Source organism: Lissotriton helveticus, chromosome 8 (assembly GCF_964261635.1).
Source record: "Lissotriton helveticus chromosome 8, aLisHel1.1, whole genome shotgun sequence".
Taxonomy (NCBI): domain Eukaryota; kingdom Metazoa; phylum Chordata; class Amphibia; order Caudata; family Salamandridae; genus Lissotriton; species Lissotriton helveticus.
The window spans coordinates 465155216-465176123 of NC_136069.1; the positions used below are offsets into that span (position 1 = coordinate 465155216).

A 20908-nucleotide genomic window follows, 5' to 3' on the forward strand; every position below is an offset into this window, starting at 1 on the left:
CACCCAGAAGACACAGACTCAGGACTGGTCTGAATTTGTTGAATGTGCCACTAAGGCTCTGGAGGGCTGGTTGCTGGGAAGTAAGGTTACTGACTATACAGGATTGTATAATTTAATTATGAGAGAGCAAATCTTAAGTAATTGTCAAAATCAGCTTCTACATCAGCACCTGGTTGACTCTGATCTGACCTCTCCACAAGAATTGGGTAGGAGGGCAGACAAATGGGTCAGAACCAGGATCAGGCCTAAGAACCATGGTGGTGACCAAAAGAAAGAGACTACCAAGCCTCAAGAGAAGGGTGGGGATAAAAGTAAGGAAAAGACTTCCCCAGGGCCCCAAAACTCCAAGGATGGGGGTGGGTCCCAAGACACTTCTTCAACCCAGAAAAAGCCTTATTGTCATGTCTGTAAACAGGTTGGGCATTACAAAACAGACAGCTGTTGTCCCAAGAATGGCAATAAAGAGAATATACCTCCAAAGCCAGCTCCAACACCTCCTGTTACTGTCAGCAGTAATCCCCCAGGAAGTGGGAGCACACCCAGGAATCTGGGTGGGTTTACTTTTGGAGGACAGGTGGATTCTGGCCTAACCAGGTCCCCTACCTCAGATACTCTTGTCTATGAGACTGGCATGGGGTTTGCCAATTTCACTGCTTGCCCAAACACTTTAAGCAAGTATAGACAGGAGCCCCTCATCAATGGCTTGAAAGTTGAGGCCTTTAGAGACACAGGGGCTAGCATCACCATGTTGGCTGAATGTCTAGTCCCCTCAAGGCAACTTTTACCTGATGCCACATATCAGGTGACAAACATTGATGGAATAGAAACCAATCACCCCATGGCAGTAGTAAATCTTAGCTGGGGAGGTGTCACTGGCCCAAAGAGAGTGGCAGTGTCATCAAACTTGCCTGTAGATTGTCTACTGGGGAATGATTTGGAAATCTCAGCCTGGGCTGAGGTTGAACAGGAAACCCATTCTAGAATGGTAAATCTCCATGGAAAGGTTAGTGGGGCTGTGCTGGCCACAGCCCCAATACAAGATGTCCTTCCTGAAAAGGTTGGTAGGGCTGAGCAAACCTCAGCCCCATCTTCAGCTAACTTCCCTCCTGAAAAGATTAGCCGGGCTGTGATGGTAACAGCCCATACCCAAACGGAGTCTCCTCCTGAAAAGGTTGGTGGGGCTGTGATGGCCACAGCCCAAACTCAAACTGATACATGTGTTGTGAAGCCTGAAAAGATGGATCACTCCACACAAACAGAGAGCATTGAGGAGGAAGAGAAATCTCCCTCCCCCCAGACTTTAGGAAAGGATCAGCCTCCTCAGGGAACTGATCTTACCTCTGATGAAGGAACTGCCCCAGAGGTAGTCAGGCCTAGCCTGACAGAGCCTCTGATGTCAGTGGACCCTTCTCAGGTGGGACCCAGTCTGGAGCAGATATCCTGCCCCTCTCTACCTTGCCTTACTCAGCCCAGGGCTGCAGAGGACAAGAAGGACAGTGAGCCCCAAAGGGCCCCCTGTCAAATAAAGCACCCCCATCAACAGATTAGGGGCACCGAAACTAGTAGCCCTAGTGAGGTGAAAACTTTAAAAACTCCTGAGGGAGCCCCCTTAAAAGTAGTTAGGGACCTCCCACAGATGGATTCTGTTGGGCACAGTCAAACCTGGGACCCCAAGGCCCCAAATCTGACCTGTCCCTCCAGTAAGCCAACAAGAGGGACCCAGCCTCCATCTTTAGGTAGCCAGAGGTTGACCCTGAGAGCACAGTGCAACTCAGTCAAAGAAAGAAAGGCACACATGGTGGAGAGTGATTGGAGGAAGCTGAGCCCTCCAGAGGAATCTCACTTCAGTACTCCATCCCAACACCAGCCTTTAACTTTGCAAAGACACACCACAGGTAGAGATTCCCTATGGTGGAGACCCTCAGATACCCTTAGGGTGAGGGATTGCTTAGTGGACCATGAGACAGGGGGTAACCAAGCCAGAGCTGGTACTTCCTTATATGGCCACTTAGGCAATATAGGCTTACCTGGTCAAGGATAGCCTTATCTCCTTTCGTTTGGGGGGGGGGGGTTATGTAGGAAGGTGGATATCTGACTATGGTTACCCCCAAACTTTTTGCCTGGTGTTTAGCTGGTTTTTGACATAGTTGGCCTGGGATCCTGCTATTCAGGGCCCCAGGCTAATTGCTCTCTCCTTAAAATGGACTCCATGTACCTTAGGTACATACCCAATTGGAATTGGCTCACCTTATTGGCCCCTGTAACAGTGTACCCAGGTACCCAGGGCATAGGTGCTTCCAAGGCCTACCAGGGGCTGCAGCATGTATTGTGCCACCCCTGGCTTGGCCTCCATATTTGACACAACTGGCTGATCACTCAGCTGGGGTAAGTCGGTGTAACCACCCCTTACTTAGGTGTAGTATGCCTATACCTAACCTAAAATGGACACATATGTTCCTATCAGACACTCCTATGGAAGGCCTCATCAATCCTGGAGGCAGAGTGCTTGGAAATATGTGAGATGGTGCTCTGGCATGAGCTGAGCCTGTCTGCAGCTTTCGGAACCATGTCCTTTAGCTGTTTCATGATATTGCCATACCATATACTCTTAAGTGCATTATGAACCTCGCGGTTAAATGCTATCTTGGGTTTGGCTTTATCAAAACATGTCGAGTAAGGTGTCATACGAATTGGAATACTACCCCCTCGCCAGTTCTGGCGACGGGGGTAGCATTCCACCCTTCTAGAGGGACACGACATGTACCTAGCCTGAACCCCGGTTAAAGTTAAACAGAGCCTTAGCATCCCAAAATGGATGCTGCCACCACAGACACAAGTCTGACCTCCTGCTGCTGGGAGTCCTTCCAGCGAGGGCAGCTTGGACAAAGGGTTTCCTGCCTGGGGAGGTGCTAGCACCACTCCAGACAGGATTTTGTGTATTGGGTAGGACAGGGCTGAATAGAATCAGACATGCCTGGGGCACACAAGGTGTCCCTGTGCATAGGCCAGTTCAAACCGGTGCTGGGGCTTTCCAGCCCCAGTCCTGGCACGAAACTGGACAAAGGAAAGGGGATGTAACCACCCCCCTTCCTGGTTCCACCCAGAGGAGGGACCTAGTAGGTGATCCGGCCCCCCAGATTCGAATAAGAGTGGGAGCTGTGTCCTGAGACTTCAGATCATCCTGAATCAACTTGAAATACAGAAGAAGACTGGACTTCGACATTCTGCTGCACAGAAGACGGAAGAGAAACCTCCCTTGTGGCCAAGGAGTGACCACCCTGTGAACACAGGCACCAACCAGCAACTCGACGTCTGCTTTGCCGCCGCCTCCCGCCGGAGCCCGAGCCCAAAGCCTGACAAGACCCAGACTCCCAGACTTCTCACCGCCCGATCCACAGTCCCTGCAAAGAAGGGACCCGTGGAGGCACCGAGAGACGTGGGACCGGACCTCTTGGAAGACCCCCGAAACGCTGACTGCGCAGCATCAGAGGCACCCTCGATGCTGTGCTTTGGGGTTTGAGAAGCCCCAACCTCGAGCATCCCTTGCACCGAAGATCAGCCCCCCAGCATCTCCACGATCTGCGTGGGGCCCTTTTGCACCGTGCCACTCGACGCGCCATCCCGGCCACTTGCCACGTGGCTAGCGGCCATCTTGGCGACGAAACCTTCAACTTACACTGCGGGTCTGGTTGCTCCAGACTTGCCCTTGCTCCTGTAAAAAGGAGTACCTGCTCTGACCTTGCTGGTCCGAGTAACAAGCCTTTCTTGATTCCTGCGTGGCTTGCATTAGCCAAGGCCTGTTTGCTCCAATCAAGTTGCCGACACCGCCAACAGCGAGAAGCCTGCGTGGGACAGCTCGTGACCGACTCCTGGACGTCTTCGACCCCTCGTGTCCACGTGGCTGCAGAGAGAAGCTACACCTCGACGCCTGTTTGCACCCGACATTGCCTGGTTCCAGTCTGGTTCCACGGTAGTCACTGGCTAGTGACTTTGAACATTGTCCCCTCTGCTTTCAGGTCTTCTCCTCTTCAGATCCACCCTTGGATCCACCGGAACTCTTCACATCGAGTCGCCTGCAGCATCTTCAGCTCCAAGCACCATCGACCTGCGTGACGAAACCCGACACTACTTCGACCCTGTGCACCCGCTTCCTGTGGGTGAGGTAACTCAGCTCCGCCTGTGTTCCCACACTGGTACACACCTCTAGTGTCTGTGTCTAAAGTTTCATCCTTCTAGGTCACTCGGAAGGTTCCTTTTTAACTAACTTTGTAACTTTTACGCACCATTGACATTGCATTGGTAAAGCGTGCACTTTCCGCACTGCACCCGAGTCCCGCGGGCCTTTCCCGACTTCTTCACTGCTAGTCCCGAACAGCTCCAGCGATTCCCCAGGCCCTAGGCCTCTTCACTTTCCCCATAGTGGTTCTTCTACCACTATTTTAGTATATGGTTTAGGTGGCCCCTAGGGCTCATCCAAAATTGTGCAACTTTTGTGTATTTAAACTGTGTTTTGTTTTAACGCATTAGCTTCTGTGCTCATAAAGAGTATCAGGGGTATTTGTAGAAATAAATCTATATATATTTTCAATATATATCTGTGTGGTGTCCTTTCATTTGGTATTCAAGGGATTGTGTATGGTAAAACAGCTTGCTTCACATGCCTTTACAGAGTTTAGCCTAAGACTGCTTAGTCCATGCTACCCCTAGGATAGCTTGTCTATAAGGTTGACTTTACAACCTGCACCATAAGGGTTGCTTGGCATGGTACAAGGTGATCACTAGAACTAGTGAGCATCATATACCAGGCCAACTTCTCACAATTGGGACCCGCAGTGGTGGGCTAGAGCCAGCGGCGTCTCCTCTGCAATGGTGGAGCTGTGTCGCCCCACTAACTGGCTCAGAACTAGCAAATGTGAATTAAAACTATATTCTTGCTTCGTTTTATTTTGCATTTGCTGGCTCTACGCTGTGGGAGGGGGGAGGAGGACTGCTATGTGCACTCTGCTCCCTAAGTGCTCCTGTATCTTTGGCTGGCCATCTCATGCCGACCAAAACACACATGCGCACTTAGGTTTTCTCCAGCCAAGCTGCATTGAGCAGCCGGGCTGGAGAAACCCCACAGACTTCCTGGCCTGAGCGGAGCGTCTTTTTAGCCCGCTCAGGCCAATCCCCGCGTTGCTCTGCGACACACGGATTGGATGGGAGTATGTCCCAGGGGCTGTTGGGACCCAGGAAGAGGAAAGGAGGCGCGACGCTGGAGGTGGTCAGCGGCGAAAGCTAGGTTTTTTAAAATCTATTATTTCTATCCCTCCCGCGCTCCCTCAACCCGACCACCCTTTATTTGTGGCAGACACCACTGACTAGAGCGCAGTCCTTCAAATGGCCAGCATTATGTCAAATTACTTCAGGTATTCCATTTCTGTTCAGTTTGTGATTACTGGTTTAGGGAATGGTACAGTACTGTGCGGTGGAAAAGACCCGTAGTGGATAGGTCTTGTGTGAGGGTAAGAGCATTATGCAGATAAAGAGCTATTAACCAGCCTTCATGAGCTATAATTAGCTGCAGACAGCTGAGTGCTGTGGTATTATTGTATGTCAGAAGGGTTAGAAAGGAGCTGGCATTATATAATGCCCTGCTAGTCATAAATCAGTTTCTCATTGATGCACACAAGTGTGCTACAGACAAGAAATTGTATACGTTGTTGAGGCATTATTGTAGGTCAGAAGGAGGCACTGTCTTTTAAATATAGAATATTTTCCTTTGAAATGGCAACAAAATGACAACATGCACTTTTACTGATAAAACTGTATAGCGCTCAAACAATGTGTAGAAATGATGTTTCGGCAATATTGTAGCATCTGAAGGTCACCAAGTAAACTGTCTTGATTGTTTTGATCCTATTAAAAACTATATTTCCAGCACACTTCAGAATTACAAACATGTGGTCCATTGTGCTTTCCTAACTGCTGATATGTTTTGAAACATATGCACAGTTCATTTACAGGTATTTAACAGTTGGTGTGTGTTACAGAAAAACGGACAGCTTACGGCCTTTGTTTTCACGCGCCCTTTACCACCACAACACAAGATTGTCAACTAGTCTGCTTTACTATTCTTTCTTCGACTGCAAAGTTGGAGAATTTGATAAACACCAATCTACATGTGAAAGAAATAAGCAGAAAGTTGTCAGAAGACACAGCATGCCATTTGGAATCTATCCTTGAACATCTAGCACTTGTGACAAGCTGAAAACTAAATGTAAAGGCATCTTTATTGCCCATTCACAATCTCAACTCAAACTTATGATAAGGCTTGGATGTATGTGTGATAGTTTGCTAGACTCTGTGCACTTGGTCCTATGCTGGTTGTGCAAGGGATTGGAGTTTGTACATTTAGGGTGTTCTTGTGGGTGATGCTGTAGAGGAGATTCCCTGTCATCTGTTGCTCCTTATTTAATTAATTCTGTTAAAGAGGAACATTTTGCTTTTATCAGTAACCAATTTTTCAATGTAGGAATGGTGAAAGGTAGCATTGCTGGGATTGATACAAAATTCCCTACATTGCGACTCGGTGAATTAAGTACATGGTGGCAGAGGAGGAGGGGAGCTTACTGGATGGAAGCATTTGACCAAGTTTATATGCCTCTGTAAATAAATTAACTTGGCTTGTCTGGAGTGGGCCTACAGGTGAATCAGAACGTTGACATCCTCCGTTAGGGGCATTACCTCTCATCTTCAAGATGTGATTATATTATATTATATTGTACATTATATGTCCAATCTAAACATTCAGACACCTCATTTCCAAATTGTGTAAAGTTCCTCATACTATACAATCATGTTTGAATGAGAAGGTAGAGTGGTTTAACTGGGGAGATTAGCACATACACTGAAAGTAATTTGAGATATAAGGTGGTTAAAATATCTGTGTACTAGGCTTCCTGAATTTCATCTCTTAGTTAATTCTAGGCGTAAGTGCTATTTAGAGGTCTATTTTACAGAAACTTTTAATAATTTGTTTGCATTGAAATATATTCCCCTAATTATTAAGGTTAAGACATCCTTTTCAAAATGGAATAAGTTATCTTTCTCCATGATGTGCCATATTGCCTTGATCGGGATGTCGGTTTTTCCATAGTACAACTTTTTGTTTGCTGCCATTTCAATGGCCCTTAAGATGACGTTTTTTAAAGAAATTGAGGGTATGTTTTCAGCTTTTATCTGGACAATAAATCGCCTCGTTTGGCACTAGTCAGTTTTTACAGGCCATTGAAAGAGAGCGGTTTAGCTCTCCCCAATTTTAGAGTATATCACTTTGCGGATTTTGCACTCAATACTTTCAGATTTTTTTAAATCTCCAATTGGATATGGGTATGATGTTTTTTTCTGAAATTATTTTTTCAGGAGTATCATTTTACAGATTTTCTTTGCCTCACCAGAGCTCCTAAAAAAAGTCAGAAATAAGACCTTACAATCGTATGTAAAATGCTAAGAGAAGTTATTTAAACACTTGGAATTCCTATAATTAACAGTGTTACACATCTGGCTGATATTTATAGAGGGTCTTGTCCCCTATTAGAGAAGAAAGTTGTTTCAAAGTGGGAGAGTAACGATTTTAGTTTGAATTCAGACTTTATGAATGAGGAATCGTGTAAAGTCTGGAGTGATATTGAACCTAGGATTAGGCTTCATAAAAACATACTCCAATGGTCCTTTATTAAAATTAGATGTTTAAGGGAATTAGATGTAAGCAGAATTCAGACAAGCCTGGAATTAGCAGAGGAGTTGGTAGAATCCAAAACGTGCACATCCATTAGTGGATGAGTCGCAATTCTCAGACAGAATAGGGGTAACACAGTTTATAAGAAAGCTCGGGATAAGTGACATTTCAAAGAAGATATGCAGGTTTCATTTTCTACTTGGAATAAGATCAATTAATTTCATTTTACTCTCATAAAAGATGCAAATTATAGACAGATGCAATTCTATTCCAAGTGGCTCCTGTTTGGAACCCCAGCATTTCTACATAAAATGAATCCTCAAATTCAATCAAACAGTTTTAAGAGTATGAGGGAGGGGGCGGGATCATGGACTCAAATAATTTGGTGCTGTGCAATCATTTTTGGGTGAGATTCAGCAGTATTGCTCTCATACTTTAGAATTCACCCAGTCAATTCATGTTTGGACTGTGGTTTGGGGGTATTCACCTGATATTAACATGGGCCTCTTGCAAAGAAAAAAGTATATATTATTGCCTTAATTGCTAGATCACTTATTCTTCAAAATTGGCGCTCTGACATAACTCTGGTATTTCAGCAATGGAGGTCGAAATTATGTACAACCAAGGAATTGGAAAGAAGATATGCTTTAAGAGCGGGCTCTTATGCTAAAGATTTTAGACTCTGGGAGGTTTTGGGATAATGTATTTTAGTTACGTCCAAATAAGAAATGAGGGGGGTGTGCAGTATAATAATTATTGTTTTCACTTTTTTTTCATGGCTTACTTATATCCATCTTGTAAATTGAAATATCTTCCTGGTTTCTATCATCAAATGAAATGTTTTAATAATGACCTTCTGCCGTATGGGGCTTTTTATGTTTGCTCAACTCTTCCAATAAAACAGTTGTAATAAAAAAATCTGTGTAATAGGCTATGTCTTTAGATCCCAATGAGTTTAAGAGGACTTTCATGAATGACACTTGATGCATATTCATACCCCCCTGAAGATTGAAAGTCCTCAGATGGCGGAGACAGTTTACTCCTTATACAACATTAACTATTTGAAAAGCAATGACACACCCATGAATAGTCTTCCATTCTGTTATGTCCCACATCAAGCAATCTACTATGTATTGCAGTACCCAGATTGTATTTTATTCTTGTCATACCAGCCAGAACAGTAAATGTACATGCTACTTCATGCAACTCTTCCAAGCCCTGATGTGACCTCCCTTCTGTATCTATTTTTGTTATTAACCATACGATTGTACTCCAAGCTACCCATATAGTCTGCCCTAATAAAATTCATTTTAGCCTCAAATAACCATCTCCAACCCAAGCCAATCTAGGACAATTTAAAAACTGCATCTATAAGTGCACTCCATGTTAGTGCAAATATGCACCAAACAGCCTCCTAAATAGCCCCCAAGTTCTCTCCAAGCTGTACTAAAGTACCGTCGACTTATGAATATTTACCCTGGGCTAGCTCAAAACATACTGTGGCATAACCCGACCAAGACTTGGCACATATGGAACATCTAGCAGCAGCCTACCCATAAAAATGGTCAGAGTGACAGGAGTGTTGGCATACGATAGCAGTCACATCACACTGTCTACTGTCATACAGTAGCCTGGTCACATTTCCCAATCAGACAGCGCATTAAGACTAAGTAAGCCTTCGAACGGAAGCCAAGTCAAACCAGGAACCTTGTTTGAACGTGGGCTATACAAAAAATACACGTTATGTTACATTTATGCAAACAGTAGTTTCGAAAACTGTTCCTTGTTTTTGAGAAATCAGGCTACCAGGAACGACTGTTAACCATGAGTCAGTGGTTGGGCATTTCTTAGAGCAAAATAGTTTGCAGAGTTTTCTGCACCCTCACAGACAAAAGGACTCCAATCCCTGATTCCTCACCAAAACAGTCATTTTTGAAAAAACTGAAACTGGGAAATCAAAATAAAGAGCAGTCACACATCTTTGACAGTGCTAGATTATATCGCCCATAGCACTGGCATGCAGTTTAATATTCTTAGCCGTTTGTTTGCTCAGGGGACATGGATAGACTATAGCAGCATTTGTAAAGATTAAACAAACTTGATGAGCAGGGCATAGCTTGAAGGAGAGCAGGACACCGGGAATGCGAACTAGGAGAGAAAGAAAGAGATTGAGAGATGGGGCTTGGAGGGAGAAAGATAGAGAGAATGAAGATGAAATAAAGAGAGAGAAAGAACACCATAGACAGACTTCAATTATACTGGAAATAAACGTGCATGTAAAAGTAAAAAAATATGAAAAACACTTTGATTCAACTTACCCTTTGAGAAGGTGATTGCAAGGGGTAATGAAGCCTGGCTGACTCTGTGGTCCAGTTTATCTGAGACTGAGAGAGTCTGCTGGCACACAACGTTGCTCTTCCAAAAGTGCAGGACATTGTAAACAAGGTATGAAAAGACCGAAAGCATGCTCTGCACATCCTAAAGCAACCCATGGCTGGGTAACCTAAAGCTGTTGTCATTAACCCTGAAGATCAGGGCCAATGAGACCAGTCCTGCAGTGGAGCAGGGCGCACTAAGATTGGCTGATGGCTTTCAGACCAATCGTAGGTAGCTTTATAGGCTCTCCACATAACCTCCTGGCGACCATTGAAGGGTGAAACATGCCACATCATTGACTGTCACCCAAAATCATTAAAATTATGGACAAACGGCATCCGTTAAAGATCATGAACAAAAGGCCAAAATTACGGACTGTCTGTGAAAATTACGGACGGTTTGTCACCCTACCCAGTATACAGGCTGAAGGCACCAAATAGTTAGGACAAGAAAATGCAAACTTTTTTAAAGAGCCATTTCCAAAATTGTGACTTAAAATTCGACTTTACTATTAAAGAGGATTTAAAATTCAAATGTCTTAGACACCAAACATGACTCCTGCCTGTTCCCTAACAAAGGTTATCACTTAGTCAATGTTTTTTTTTCTTTCTTTTTTTTTCCTTCTTTTTTATCCTCATTTGCCTGCATGGCTCCAATCTATCAGAACAAGAAAATGCCACAGAGCTGGAAATCAGGCTGTGCTTCTGTACTGTCTCCGCGTTAGCTGGCAGGGATATCGAAGAAGAGGGGGGGGGGGGGGGGTGGCCGGTTCCCTACAGCACATTCGCATAAGCCTTGAAATATCCAGCTTGGGGCTATTCGTTGGTAGATAGTGCCCGCGATACCGAGGCCTCATATGCACCATGGCTCCTCGCCATAGAAACAAAGGTGAGCACTGCCCGCATTAATCATAGGACCCTGGGGGAAAAAAACAAACCCCAGGCTCAATACGACTCTTCTAACTGTGTCCAGAAAGCTCTTCTGCTCGGATTTCCACCCCTGGCTAGGTCAAGTTTTGAGATCTGGAGGACCGAAGACCGCCATTCATATATGGTAGGCGGCTGGGCGTCTTTCCAATGTCTACAGATCTCCCTACGCGCCGCCAGAATAGAATAAAACAACAGGTTGGAAGCAGCATTACGGCTTTGCCCCTCAGTCCAAAAATAACAAGGGCGAGATCAATGGAGATGTGAGAGCCCAATGACAAGTATAGTTTGTTTCCTATAGAGTCCCAAAATGAAGTTATTTTTGGGCAATCGTAAAACATATGGATGTCAGATGCAGCGACAAGTCCGCACTTTGGGCACGAGACCGGGCCTGTCGAAGAAAACTTTGACAGCCTCTGCGGGGAATAGTAAGCCCTGTGTATTGTAAAAAGATGGTTCCTGCGGAGCCAAGCAGGTTTGACCAAGTCCCACAGTACCACACAAGAAGCTGACCAAAGCTCCTCCACGTCTATTCCTGGCATTGAATCTGCCCATAATGTTGTTGGAAGGCAAAATTTACCGTCTATTTCCTCTATGATCTTATTGTACCAGAGTGATATTTCCTTCTTTGCAGGGGGACTGTCCATCAGGCACGTCACTAGTTCACTATTGCCACCTAAAGGTAAGCTGCTGATCCGGGTTGGCTGTACGTTATAAGACTGAGACCAGCTTGATATTTGTATACATTTGAATCTCGACAGGCTTGGCCCGACCTTGTTCGTTAGGTAGTCCCAAGGAAGTAGAGATCCATCCATGAACAGGTCACCCCAGGTGATAATTCCGGCCTCTTTTAGTGGTTGAGTTAGTGCGTCTTCTGCCCAAGCTGGGGGAGCGGGTAGGTTCCAGATAGGAGCTTTCTCTGAGTAATATCCCAATTTGATCGCGTGCCTCACTCTATACCACGTGGAAGCTATCCCCTGCAATACCTTCAATTTTATTTTTTTTAAATATTTTGGGTCTCCAAATTTAAACAAAAAGCTGCCCTGTCCTACTCCCTCACAATTCAATAAAGTAGAAAACATATGTCCTACCCCTGTTACTACTGGTGTTTTTAATAACATGCGTGAGTGCGAGAGCTGAAACGCCCATGCGTAGACCTGAAGATCTGGTCCCGCCAGCCCTCCCTTCTCCCTGCGGCGTCTTATTTTCTTCCAAGAGATTCTTGTGCTCTTACTATTCCAAATAAAAGTAGAAATCGCGCTCTGCAGCTTTGAAATTAACTTAGGATAAAAAAAAAGTGGAATAGAATTAAATAAAAACGAAATCTTTGGCAGAATACACATCTTTACTAAATTAACCTTGCCTAAAATGGTAAGCGGAAGGTGTGACCAATCTCTCATGTGTTTTCGGCACTGTGCTGCTATTTTAGCAAAATTTAGAGGAGCAATCAGGTCAATGTCTTTAACTATATTTATCCCCAAGTATCGTAGTTTAGGTCTTGTTGTTTCAATATGTGTAGGTAAATTGATATTCCAAGACATTGACTCTGTTTTAGAGGCGTTCACTTCGTATCCTGAGATTTTGCCAAATTTGAGAGCTAAATCTATGACCTCTGGATATGCTGTATTAACCCCTTCGACGCTCATGACGAGCTGGGCTCGTCATGAGGTAGCCTCCTCGCACGCTCATGACGAGCCCAGCTCGTCATGTAAAGTGCGAATCCGCAAAATCCAGCGTACGGGGGGAAATCATGCCGCACGCATGCGGTTAATATCTGTTGTAAAGATCATTATATCATCAGCATAAAGTGCCACTTTTTTTCCCAATCTCCAAATATGAAAGGTTTAATGAGCACGCTGTCTCTTAGTGTTTGTGCGAAGGGCTCTATATATACATCGAAAAGGAGGGGGGACAGGGGACAGCCCTGTCGAGTTCCTCTGGTTACTCTAAATGGCGCGGTAAGGCCCCCGTTGATCAAGATTGAAGCTGCAGGACTACGATATAGCAAGTCTATTGCCTACGAAATTTATCACCAACGTTGACTTTTTTCAGGGCCTCCGACAGGTATAACCAGTTCACCCTGTCGAAGGCCTTGGTAGCATCCAACGTGAGAATAGATAGGGGAAGAACTTATTTTTTTCTTTATCACTTAGTCAATGTTATAAGGTAACCCAATGGTATCCTAAGGTAGAGGTAGGCCCTGCATTAGTGAGAAAAGAATGGAGCCTTTTTCACTACCAGGACATCTAAAACTTAAAAGTGCATGTCTAGCTTTTTAAATGCAATGCACCCTGCATTTAGGGTCTACCCTAGGAGTGATTTATATGTATTAAAAAGGAAGGTTTAGGTCTGGCAAAATGTTTATTTTGCCAGGTCGAAATGGCAGTTTAAAACTGCACACACAGGTTGCAATGGCAGGCCTGAAACTGGTTTAAAAGTCTACTTAAGTGGGTGGCACAATCAGTGCTGCAGGCCCACTAGTTGCATTTAATTTACAGACCCTGGGTACACATAGTACTACTTTACTAGGGATTTCTAAGTAAATTAAATTTGCCATTTGGGTGTAGCCAATTTTACTATGTTTAAAGGAGAGAGCACAGGCCCTTTAGCACAGGTTAGAAGTGGCAAAGTGCATTGATAGCTAAAAGCCAACACAAACGGGTTTGGAAAACCAGAAGGGCGAAGACAAAAAGTTTGGGGGTGACCCTGCCGAGAGGGCCAGGTCCAACATTATTTTATAACCAATTTCTGTTTTCTCTTCCTATCTGCAAATGCACTTACTTCTGTGGGATGAGAGGACCGCAAATTCAACATGATCATGTTTGAGAAGAAAGCGAACAGTTCTCTGGTGATTGTATCAATGTTCCACCAACTCCATTCTGCCTGTCTGCAAATGTGAATATTTGAACAAAGATTGTTTTTGTGGCCTTTAGTATAGATAAACAGTAGCAGGGAAGAGACTAATCAGTTCTCCAAACCCAGTTATTTTGTAAGTTTTGGTGAAAAGGTAATGGGAAAATTGTACTATATGTATTTAACCATATTGTGTTCCCTTGTAGATGAAGAAAACTGGGCTGGTTGTGGTCGAAAATATGAAAATTATTGGCCTGCACTGTTCCAGTGTAGATCTGCATGCAGGCCAAGTTGCTGTTATAAAGCATGGATCAAGGCTTAAAGAATGCAATCTGTATTTCTCCCGAAAACCATGTTCCACGTGTTTAAAAATGATTGTAAACGGTAAGTACATTTTCTTATTGGTTTACATGGTTAATCATTTCTGACCAGTAAGGGTATATACTTATTTTTCCAAATTTATGTGCACCAAAACAGGAATTTACATACTGAAATTCCTCATCTTATGTCGAAGAATCAGGTTTGGTAACAATTTATGTTCATAAGGCACACTTCCAGATGTAAACACTCTGTATGTTTAAAGTCCGGGGTAGATGGTATGTGTTTCTTGTCGGGACACCCCGCAAAAGCAGTTGAACACCCACAGACCTAGGTATTCAAATACTTGCAGCAAATAATGTCCCATCTTGGAGAAAAAAAAATCGAATTTCTACTGGCAAGCGCAGGAGTAAATATATTGCCTTGATCATAATGGGCACAATATTGAAGGAGGTATTACAACAAGCGGTTTCTTCGACAAAATAATATACTTTCTCCACGAAGAAAAATATTATATTGTGCTAATAATGCACATTTGCATTTCATTTACACTTGCAGACTTTTCCACCTCGTGGAAAATCGACATGCGTTTATGTTAACCGCTGGAATTCTTCCGTAAGTCTGTGACTTACCAGTTTACCTTACAGGAGCCGAGTCTGCAAGGTTTTTAACCTGGCACTTCTTGAATAATAGCCATGCTGTTTCTGTGAGCAACGAGCGACTCCTATGAGCCATAAAGTGTTACCAAATCTGCTTCCAAACACCACACAGTTGACCACTAATGTCTGACCGGGGTATGCTAAGAAGGTTAGCCTGTGACCTGCATAAATAACAGATCTTGTAGATGTAACAGTTAAAGTATGTTTTGTTTCTTTTTTCTCTTCTGTTGATTGTACTTCACAGCAGCCTCGGGAGGGAGTCTCTTCCCCAGTTGGCCCGATTTTCAAGCATGTCACTAACCTGTTTTCATCCTTAAGCAAACCACAAGCGCGGAATGTGTTCCTGTCTTTGCATAAACTGCTTTCACTTCATCTGGAATTTCCTTTCCTTAAATTGGAACTGCCTTTCCTTAGTCTGGAACTATCACTCCTTAAACTGAAGCTCATTTTCCTTAAACTGGAAGCATAAACCGCCTTTCTACAGCAGCCAAAGCGAAGGGCTGACACTTGCTTAGGCGTTCTGACCAGAGCCCAGTGCCACGCACTGTTACCCCATAGCACCACGGCTCTTCTTATCAACCTCCTGAACATTAGATCTGCAGACTGAAAACTAATGTTTGTACCAGTGAAGTACCACCAAAGCCAACTGAGGCTCAAGGAACAAATCTATGCATGATGGAGGTCTTCAGCTTCTCCCCTGGGCCTCTTCTTCTTAGGAGCATCAGGATAAAACTAAATGACTCGACAAGTTAGCTGTTAAGCACTTAACCATGATTTAGGTTTGATTCATTCAATTGTAATAGTCTATACCTTCTATTCACCTTCACATAGTTCCTTTTCTGGAATCGACTATTTTTCCACCCACATATTTTTCATTGTTATTTAAGGTCATAACTTTCCAATAACCACATCAACATGCATATGTAGTGACGTAAATGAAAGAAAAAAAAATCTCTTTATAGTGTTTTTCACAGCCAACAAAGCAAATATCGGAGACCTACAGTAATAACTCTGTCGGATACATACATTAAGCATAATAAATACCACTTTAGTTGGTACTTGCTGCGACCACTTCTGTCATGACTCTGTCATAACCCGTCGGCTATGCACCACAGATCAGTCAACACAACTGATCATAGTTTAGCAACAAAGACATTAATCTGCAGGGATTTGCAGCACTGATTAATGGGGACACCGAATCTATGAGGCGAGACTCATAATAATACCAGTCCATGCCCCCGTCATTTGCAATTACAGCAGTAGCTCATCATTCTGGCCCTGCAATGCCAATGTTAGATATATCCCAGACGTACACATCTGGAGCAGCGTTGAACAGTTTTTTATCTACCATAGTAAGACTCCAGCCTCTGCAGTCGATTTCAACTTCAGTAAACAACTCCTTCAATCGAGGTGGTTTAGGTAGGGGATTTTTAGGAGCACACCCAAAGGCACAAATAGACACTCCGCTTTAACGTTTTTTTTGGTCTGCCCCAAGCCCCAGGATGTGGTAAGCCAGTTCTGTCAGTGATTTCTAACAGCTGCTCTGTGTCCTCATTCCAATGTGACTGCAACATAGTAAAGTCTCAGAACCTGTAAACTACTTTGTGTCACCATATCTAGGGCATAAATCACTTACAGCCGAGTACATTCTATGAAATCTAGTCGGAGACAGGTATGCCCTTTGAAGGATGTTATACTCTATCAGTTTACATTTTTATTGCACAACATGGAATCTGGGTGCTCAAGCATCTCCTCCCATTCCCGATCAGTGAATTGTGTATATTCAGATCTATTTCCCATCTACTCCGCAGCACGGCTAGACTTATTTTAGTTTGACCAAAAATCTCCCAATCGTTGCCTTCCGACACCCCCCTTTTGGCAACAACATTTGCAAAGCATATGCAATAATCTAGTGTTGACGTTTCCTACTGGGACTCTGTTTGAGCCCCTGCATGTTGACATTCAAAACTGTATTTTTGGTGGCTATCACCTCACCCAGAAGGGTGGGTGAGTTACATGCTCTCAGCTTCCGTCTTCCATTTATCTCTTTCTTTCGTGACAAATTGGTGTTGCGAATCTGGTGTGATTCCCTTCCAGAAAAGGTGACGGCCTTCTACCTTGCTCAGTCCATCACCTTTCCAACCTTCGATCCCCTGGCCCTCCACACTAAGAAGGAGAAGTTGCATGGGCTGGATCGTAGGCGGACGGTCAACTATTATCTTGACCTTACCAAGGATATATGACATAAAATAACAAAAGTGGAGGGACACAGGTACAAAGTAGGTGAGAGACTGGACTCCCGACTGAAGACATGTAAAGAGATAGACCAAGGCACATGCTGAGTGAGAGTGGAGTATGGTGCAACCCAGATGACAAGTAATAGAAGCTCAAGACACACTACTCAAGGACGAAAGGATCAAAATGAATGTGCAAAGGGACTGCTGTAAGGATATGAGACAGTGAAGCCATATTCATAATGGATGAAAATCGGGACCACTGCAGGCAATCGATTTAAGAGTTGACCAAATATATGGTGGATTTCAATGGAATACAAGGCACATTATAAATGACAGTTGATCGATGTTTGGGACAGTGAGCGTGGGACATGAGGAACCAGGCTGATGAGCAAGGGCATCGAAGCACATGCTAGGTGTGAGACAGGAGCAAGGCTCAAGAAGAAAGAGTCGGCACCATGGCACAGAGGAGAAGGCGGCACAATATGGATTATCATTGAACAAAGAAAAATATGGATTTATAAGGGAAATAAGCTAGACATTAGATGAGTTACAGGACTGAAACAGATGAATAAGAGGCCCAAGATACAGAAAGAATTAGTGTTGACTGAGGCCCAAAATGGATAAGAGAAGGGACCAAGACAAAAGCAATTGAGAGAGGGGACCAAGGCAAAAGATGGGAAAGAAAAGAACAAGGCACAAGATAGATGAGAGAGACAACCTAGGTTCAGGGTGGATGAGGAAGGGTCATGGCACAGAAGGCACAAGACGTAAGAGAATGGGAACCAAAAAACTAATAGTAATAGGCAGCAGACGGAGGCACCATACCGAAGATAAAGTGGTGTGCCAAAAGACAGTGAGGCCCAACATGGCTGAGAAGAAGTGATATGGTAAATCTCTGTAATTGTTCCTGAAGAAGAGCTGACCTGCACATAGTATCTAAAGGATTATTAGAACTATTACAGCAGGCAAGGTGTCTAATGCGCTCTATGAGCATCTGGTATCCTTGCACTTGAAGAGACCCACGAGGAACAATATCTGGGATCACCTACCCAGGGAAAGTTTGTAGGAGGAGGTAGGTCTATACAAAACTCTAATCATGTAAATTCCTGGAAAAAACACAGGAGCTGCATATTCAGCGTGGATGACTAGCCAGACATTAAGGGTTAGGGAGGTCTAGCGATAGAATCCTCATGGTGGGTAGATGTTGGAAATATATGTTTGTGGTATTTTTTTCCTAGAGTCCTGAGTTAGGCCTCGGCCTTAAAAGCTCCCCAGACTATACCAGAGAAGTATTGATTTCAATGTGGGTAGATCAGAATGCTTAAACCCAACTGTGCATGTCGGGTATCTAGACATTCTGGAGATACTGGGGAATGATTTTTAAATTTGACATTCTTATTGCAAGCATAAGGCAGCCATGTTTAGGTGACTCCAACATTTCTTTTTTACTCTTTTACTTTTTTGTGGCATATGCTTGCAATAAAAGATTAAACAAATCCATCTTTGTACCAGCATGCTAAGGCTAGATCTTTGGCTTTCTCAGAGCTTGTACTTACAGTGATATAAAAACAGAACCATTCAACAAAATTCCAATATTTTGCAAGCTTTTCCTGACAAGCCAGCAAGGGTGAGAGAGTTTTTACTTGCACAGTAGATTCCCCAGGTTTTACAGAATTGGAGAATATATAATATTTCTACACGTTTCTTTTAGTGCTGAGTTTATTGTTTGTCAGCAAATAAAGAATGCTCTATCATCAGCGATACTGTCTCAATGTCATGATATGTGATAATATTGCATAGTTAATTGTACAAACCACATCCCGTAGGAAAAACATATATTTTTGGCATTAGCAGAAGTTTCCTTCCCTATTTGTGGCTTACAATTTTAAAACTGTATTTTATTCATTTGATTAATATACATTGAGAGTTATCTGTTTCCTGAAATGCTCATGTAGCCGAAAACTTCAAATTTGGTATTAAAACTGGGACACTCAGGGCATTATTATCACAGCTAGTGTTACCAGGATTTATGTTTATCTGTTTGAAAAACATTGACTACCTTTGTTACAAAACTTTAAAAAGGCCCAAATATTTCCATTATATCTTCAAGGTGCAATAGATATTGATGGGTGATTGCTTAAATACATAGCCCGAGAAAAAAAACATATACTTTAAATGGGTGCTCAAAAAGACATAGATTTGAAAAATATAGAGCTGAATTTTTTAGAAAAGCTCTGCCACAAGGGCCACAAACATCCTGACAGCAAAACATATGTTACCACACTCCTAATTTAGATTCGAGGTTCCAAACTTTAAAGTAAAAAACAATTATATTTTACCTTTCTCCCTCTTTAAACCTCCTTCTCTATAAAGCAAGTTAATGGTGGAATGTATATCTCCCGTTTTGTCCTCTAAATCACTCTCTTATCTGGCCACAAATCTTGGCTTATAAGGTGAGTAATCTAATATTTCTATCCGCAGCTTCCTCACCTTCCTAATCTCTTGAGGCGCCAGGCTAGATCCAGAAAACGTTTGTGCAATAGTTCACACATGCTGTTAGGTGGTGCAGTTCGACTGTGTCGCAATCCCATCCGATGCTATAACACAGAAATGCATTTGGTCATCATTTCTGTGCGCTTACATAAGTTCCCCTTTTCCTCCGGTCTTGACCTGAATCCGTAGCTTAGTTGCTGCAGTTTTTTGCTCTTTTTTGTTTGTTTTTCAACATTTATCTTGAACACTGTGCAAGAGATATCTCTGATATGTTTTAAACCGTGCAGCACCTGCTGGAGTGTAACTTCAAAAAATGATGGACAGAATGCTGAATGATTCAAACATTCTCCCTCAGTCAAGAGATCTGGGTTAAATCCATTGTTCTTTTGCCCACTACCCGACCCCAGTTTGGACCCAGCCATTTGCAAATAAGTCTGGACCCTGTGCCTCATGGGAATAGTTCAGACCGAACTGCCAAGCCAGGTGCTCCCTGGACTGGAAGCAAGCATCCTGGGACCAGTTTCAGGGTATGTCATCCTTCATCAACCAGGCTAGCTTGAATCCAGTGACACAGTGAGCAAGGGACCAATGTCTGGGCATACCCGTCCCACTTAGGGTGAAAAGTGTAACTGCAACAAATTATGGATGGAACGCTGAATGATGCAAACATGCTCCCCCAGTCAAGAGATCTGGGTTTAATCCATTGTTCTTTTGCCCACTACGCCACCCCAGTTTGGACCCAGCCATATGCAAATCAGTCTTGACCTTGTGCCTCATGGGAACAGTCCAGACTGAACAGCCAAGCCAGGTCCTCCCTGGGTAGGAAACAAGCATCCTGGGACCGGTTTCAGGGTATATCACCCTTCATTAGCCAGGCTAGCTTGAATCCAGTGGCACAGTGAGCATGGGACTACCCGTCCCACTTAGGGCGAAAAGTGTAACTGCAACAAATGAAGGGCGGAATGCTGAATGATTCAACCATTCTCCCCCAGCCAAGAGACCCGGGTTAAATCCAGCGTTCTTTTGCCCACTACGCTACCCCAGTTTGGACCCAGCCATATGCAAATCAGTCTTGACTCTGTGCCTCATGGGAAGCAGATGTCTGTCATGGACCTACACGAAGTGTGCCTCTGCTTTTGGTATCTCAGCTCCAAATGTAATTCAAAGTCATGTGACAAGCACTTCCTGATGCATCTGAACCTCTGCATCGCTGAGCACAAGAAACGCTGTCAGTCCTGCCTCATGTTGCAAGGCTATTCCAAACCCACTTCCATTCTCCATCTTTGGTAAAGTCGGAGACTAGGTTGAGGATCAAGCTGCAGAGGA

The 20908-nt window shown here is 43.8% G+C and overlaps 1 protein-coding gene across 1 annotated transcript in view; it reads left to right on the forward strand.

Annotated features, from left to right (window-relative positions):
• CDADC1 (cytidine and dCMP deaminase domain containing 1) overlaps nt 1-20908 on the forward strand; it is a 221347-nt gene that overhangs the window by 78008 nt on the left and 122431 nt on the right. Inside the window, 1 exon segment of the mRNA XM_078657341.1 lies at nt 14082-14259. Coding sequence (XP_078513467.1) covers nt 14082-14259 — 178 coding nt within the window.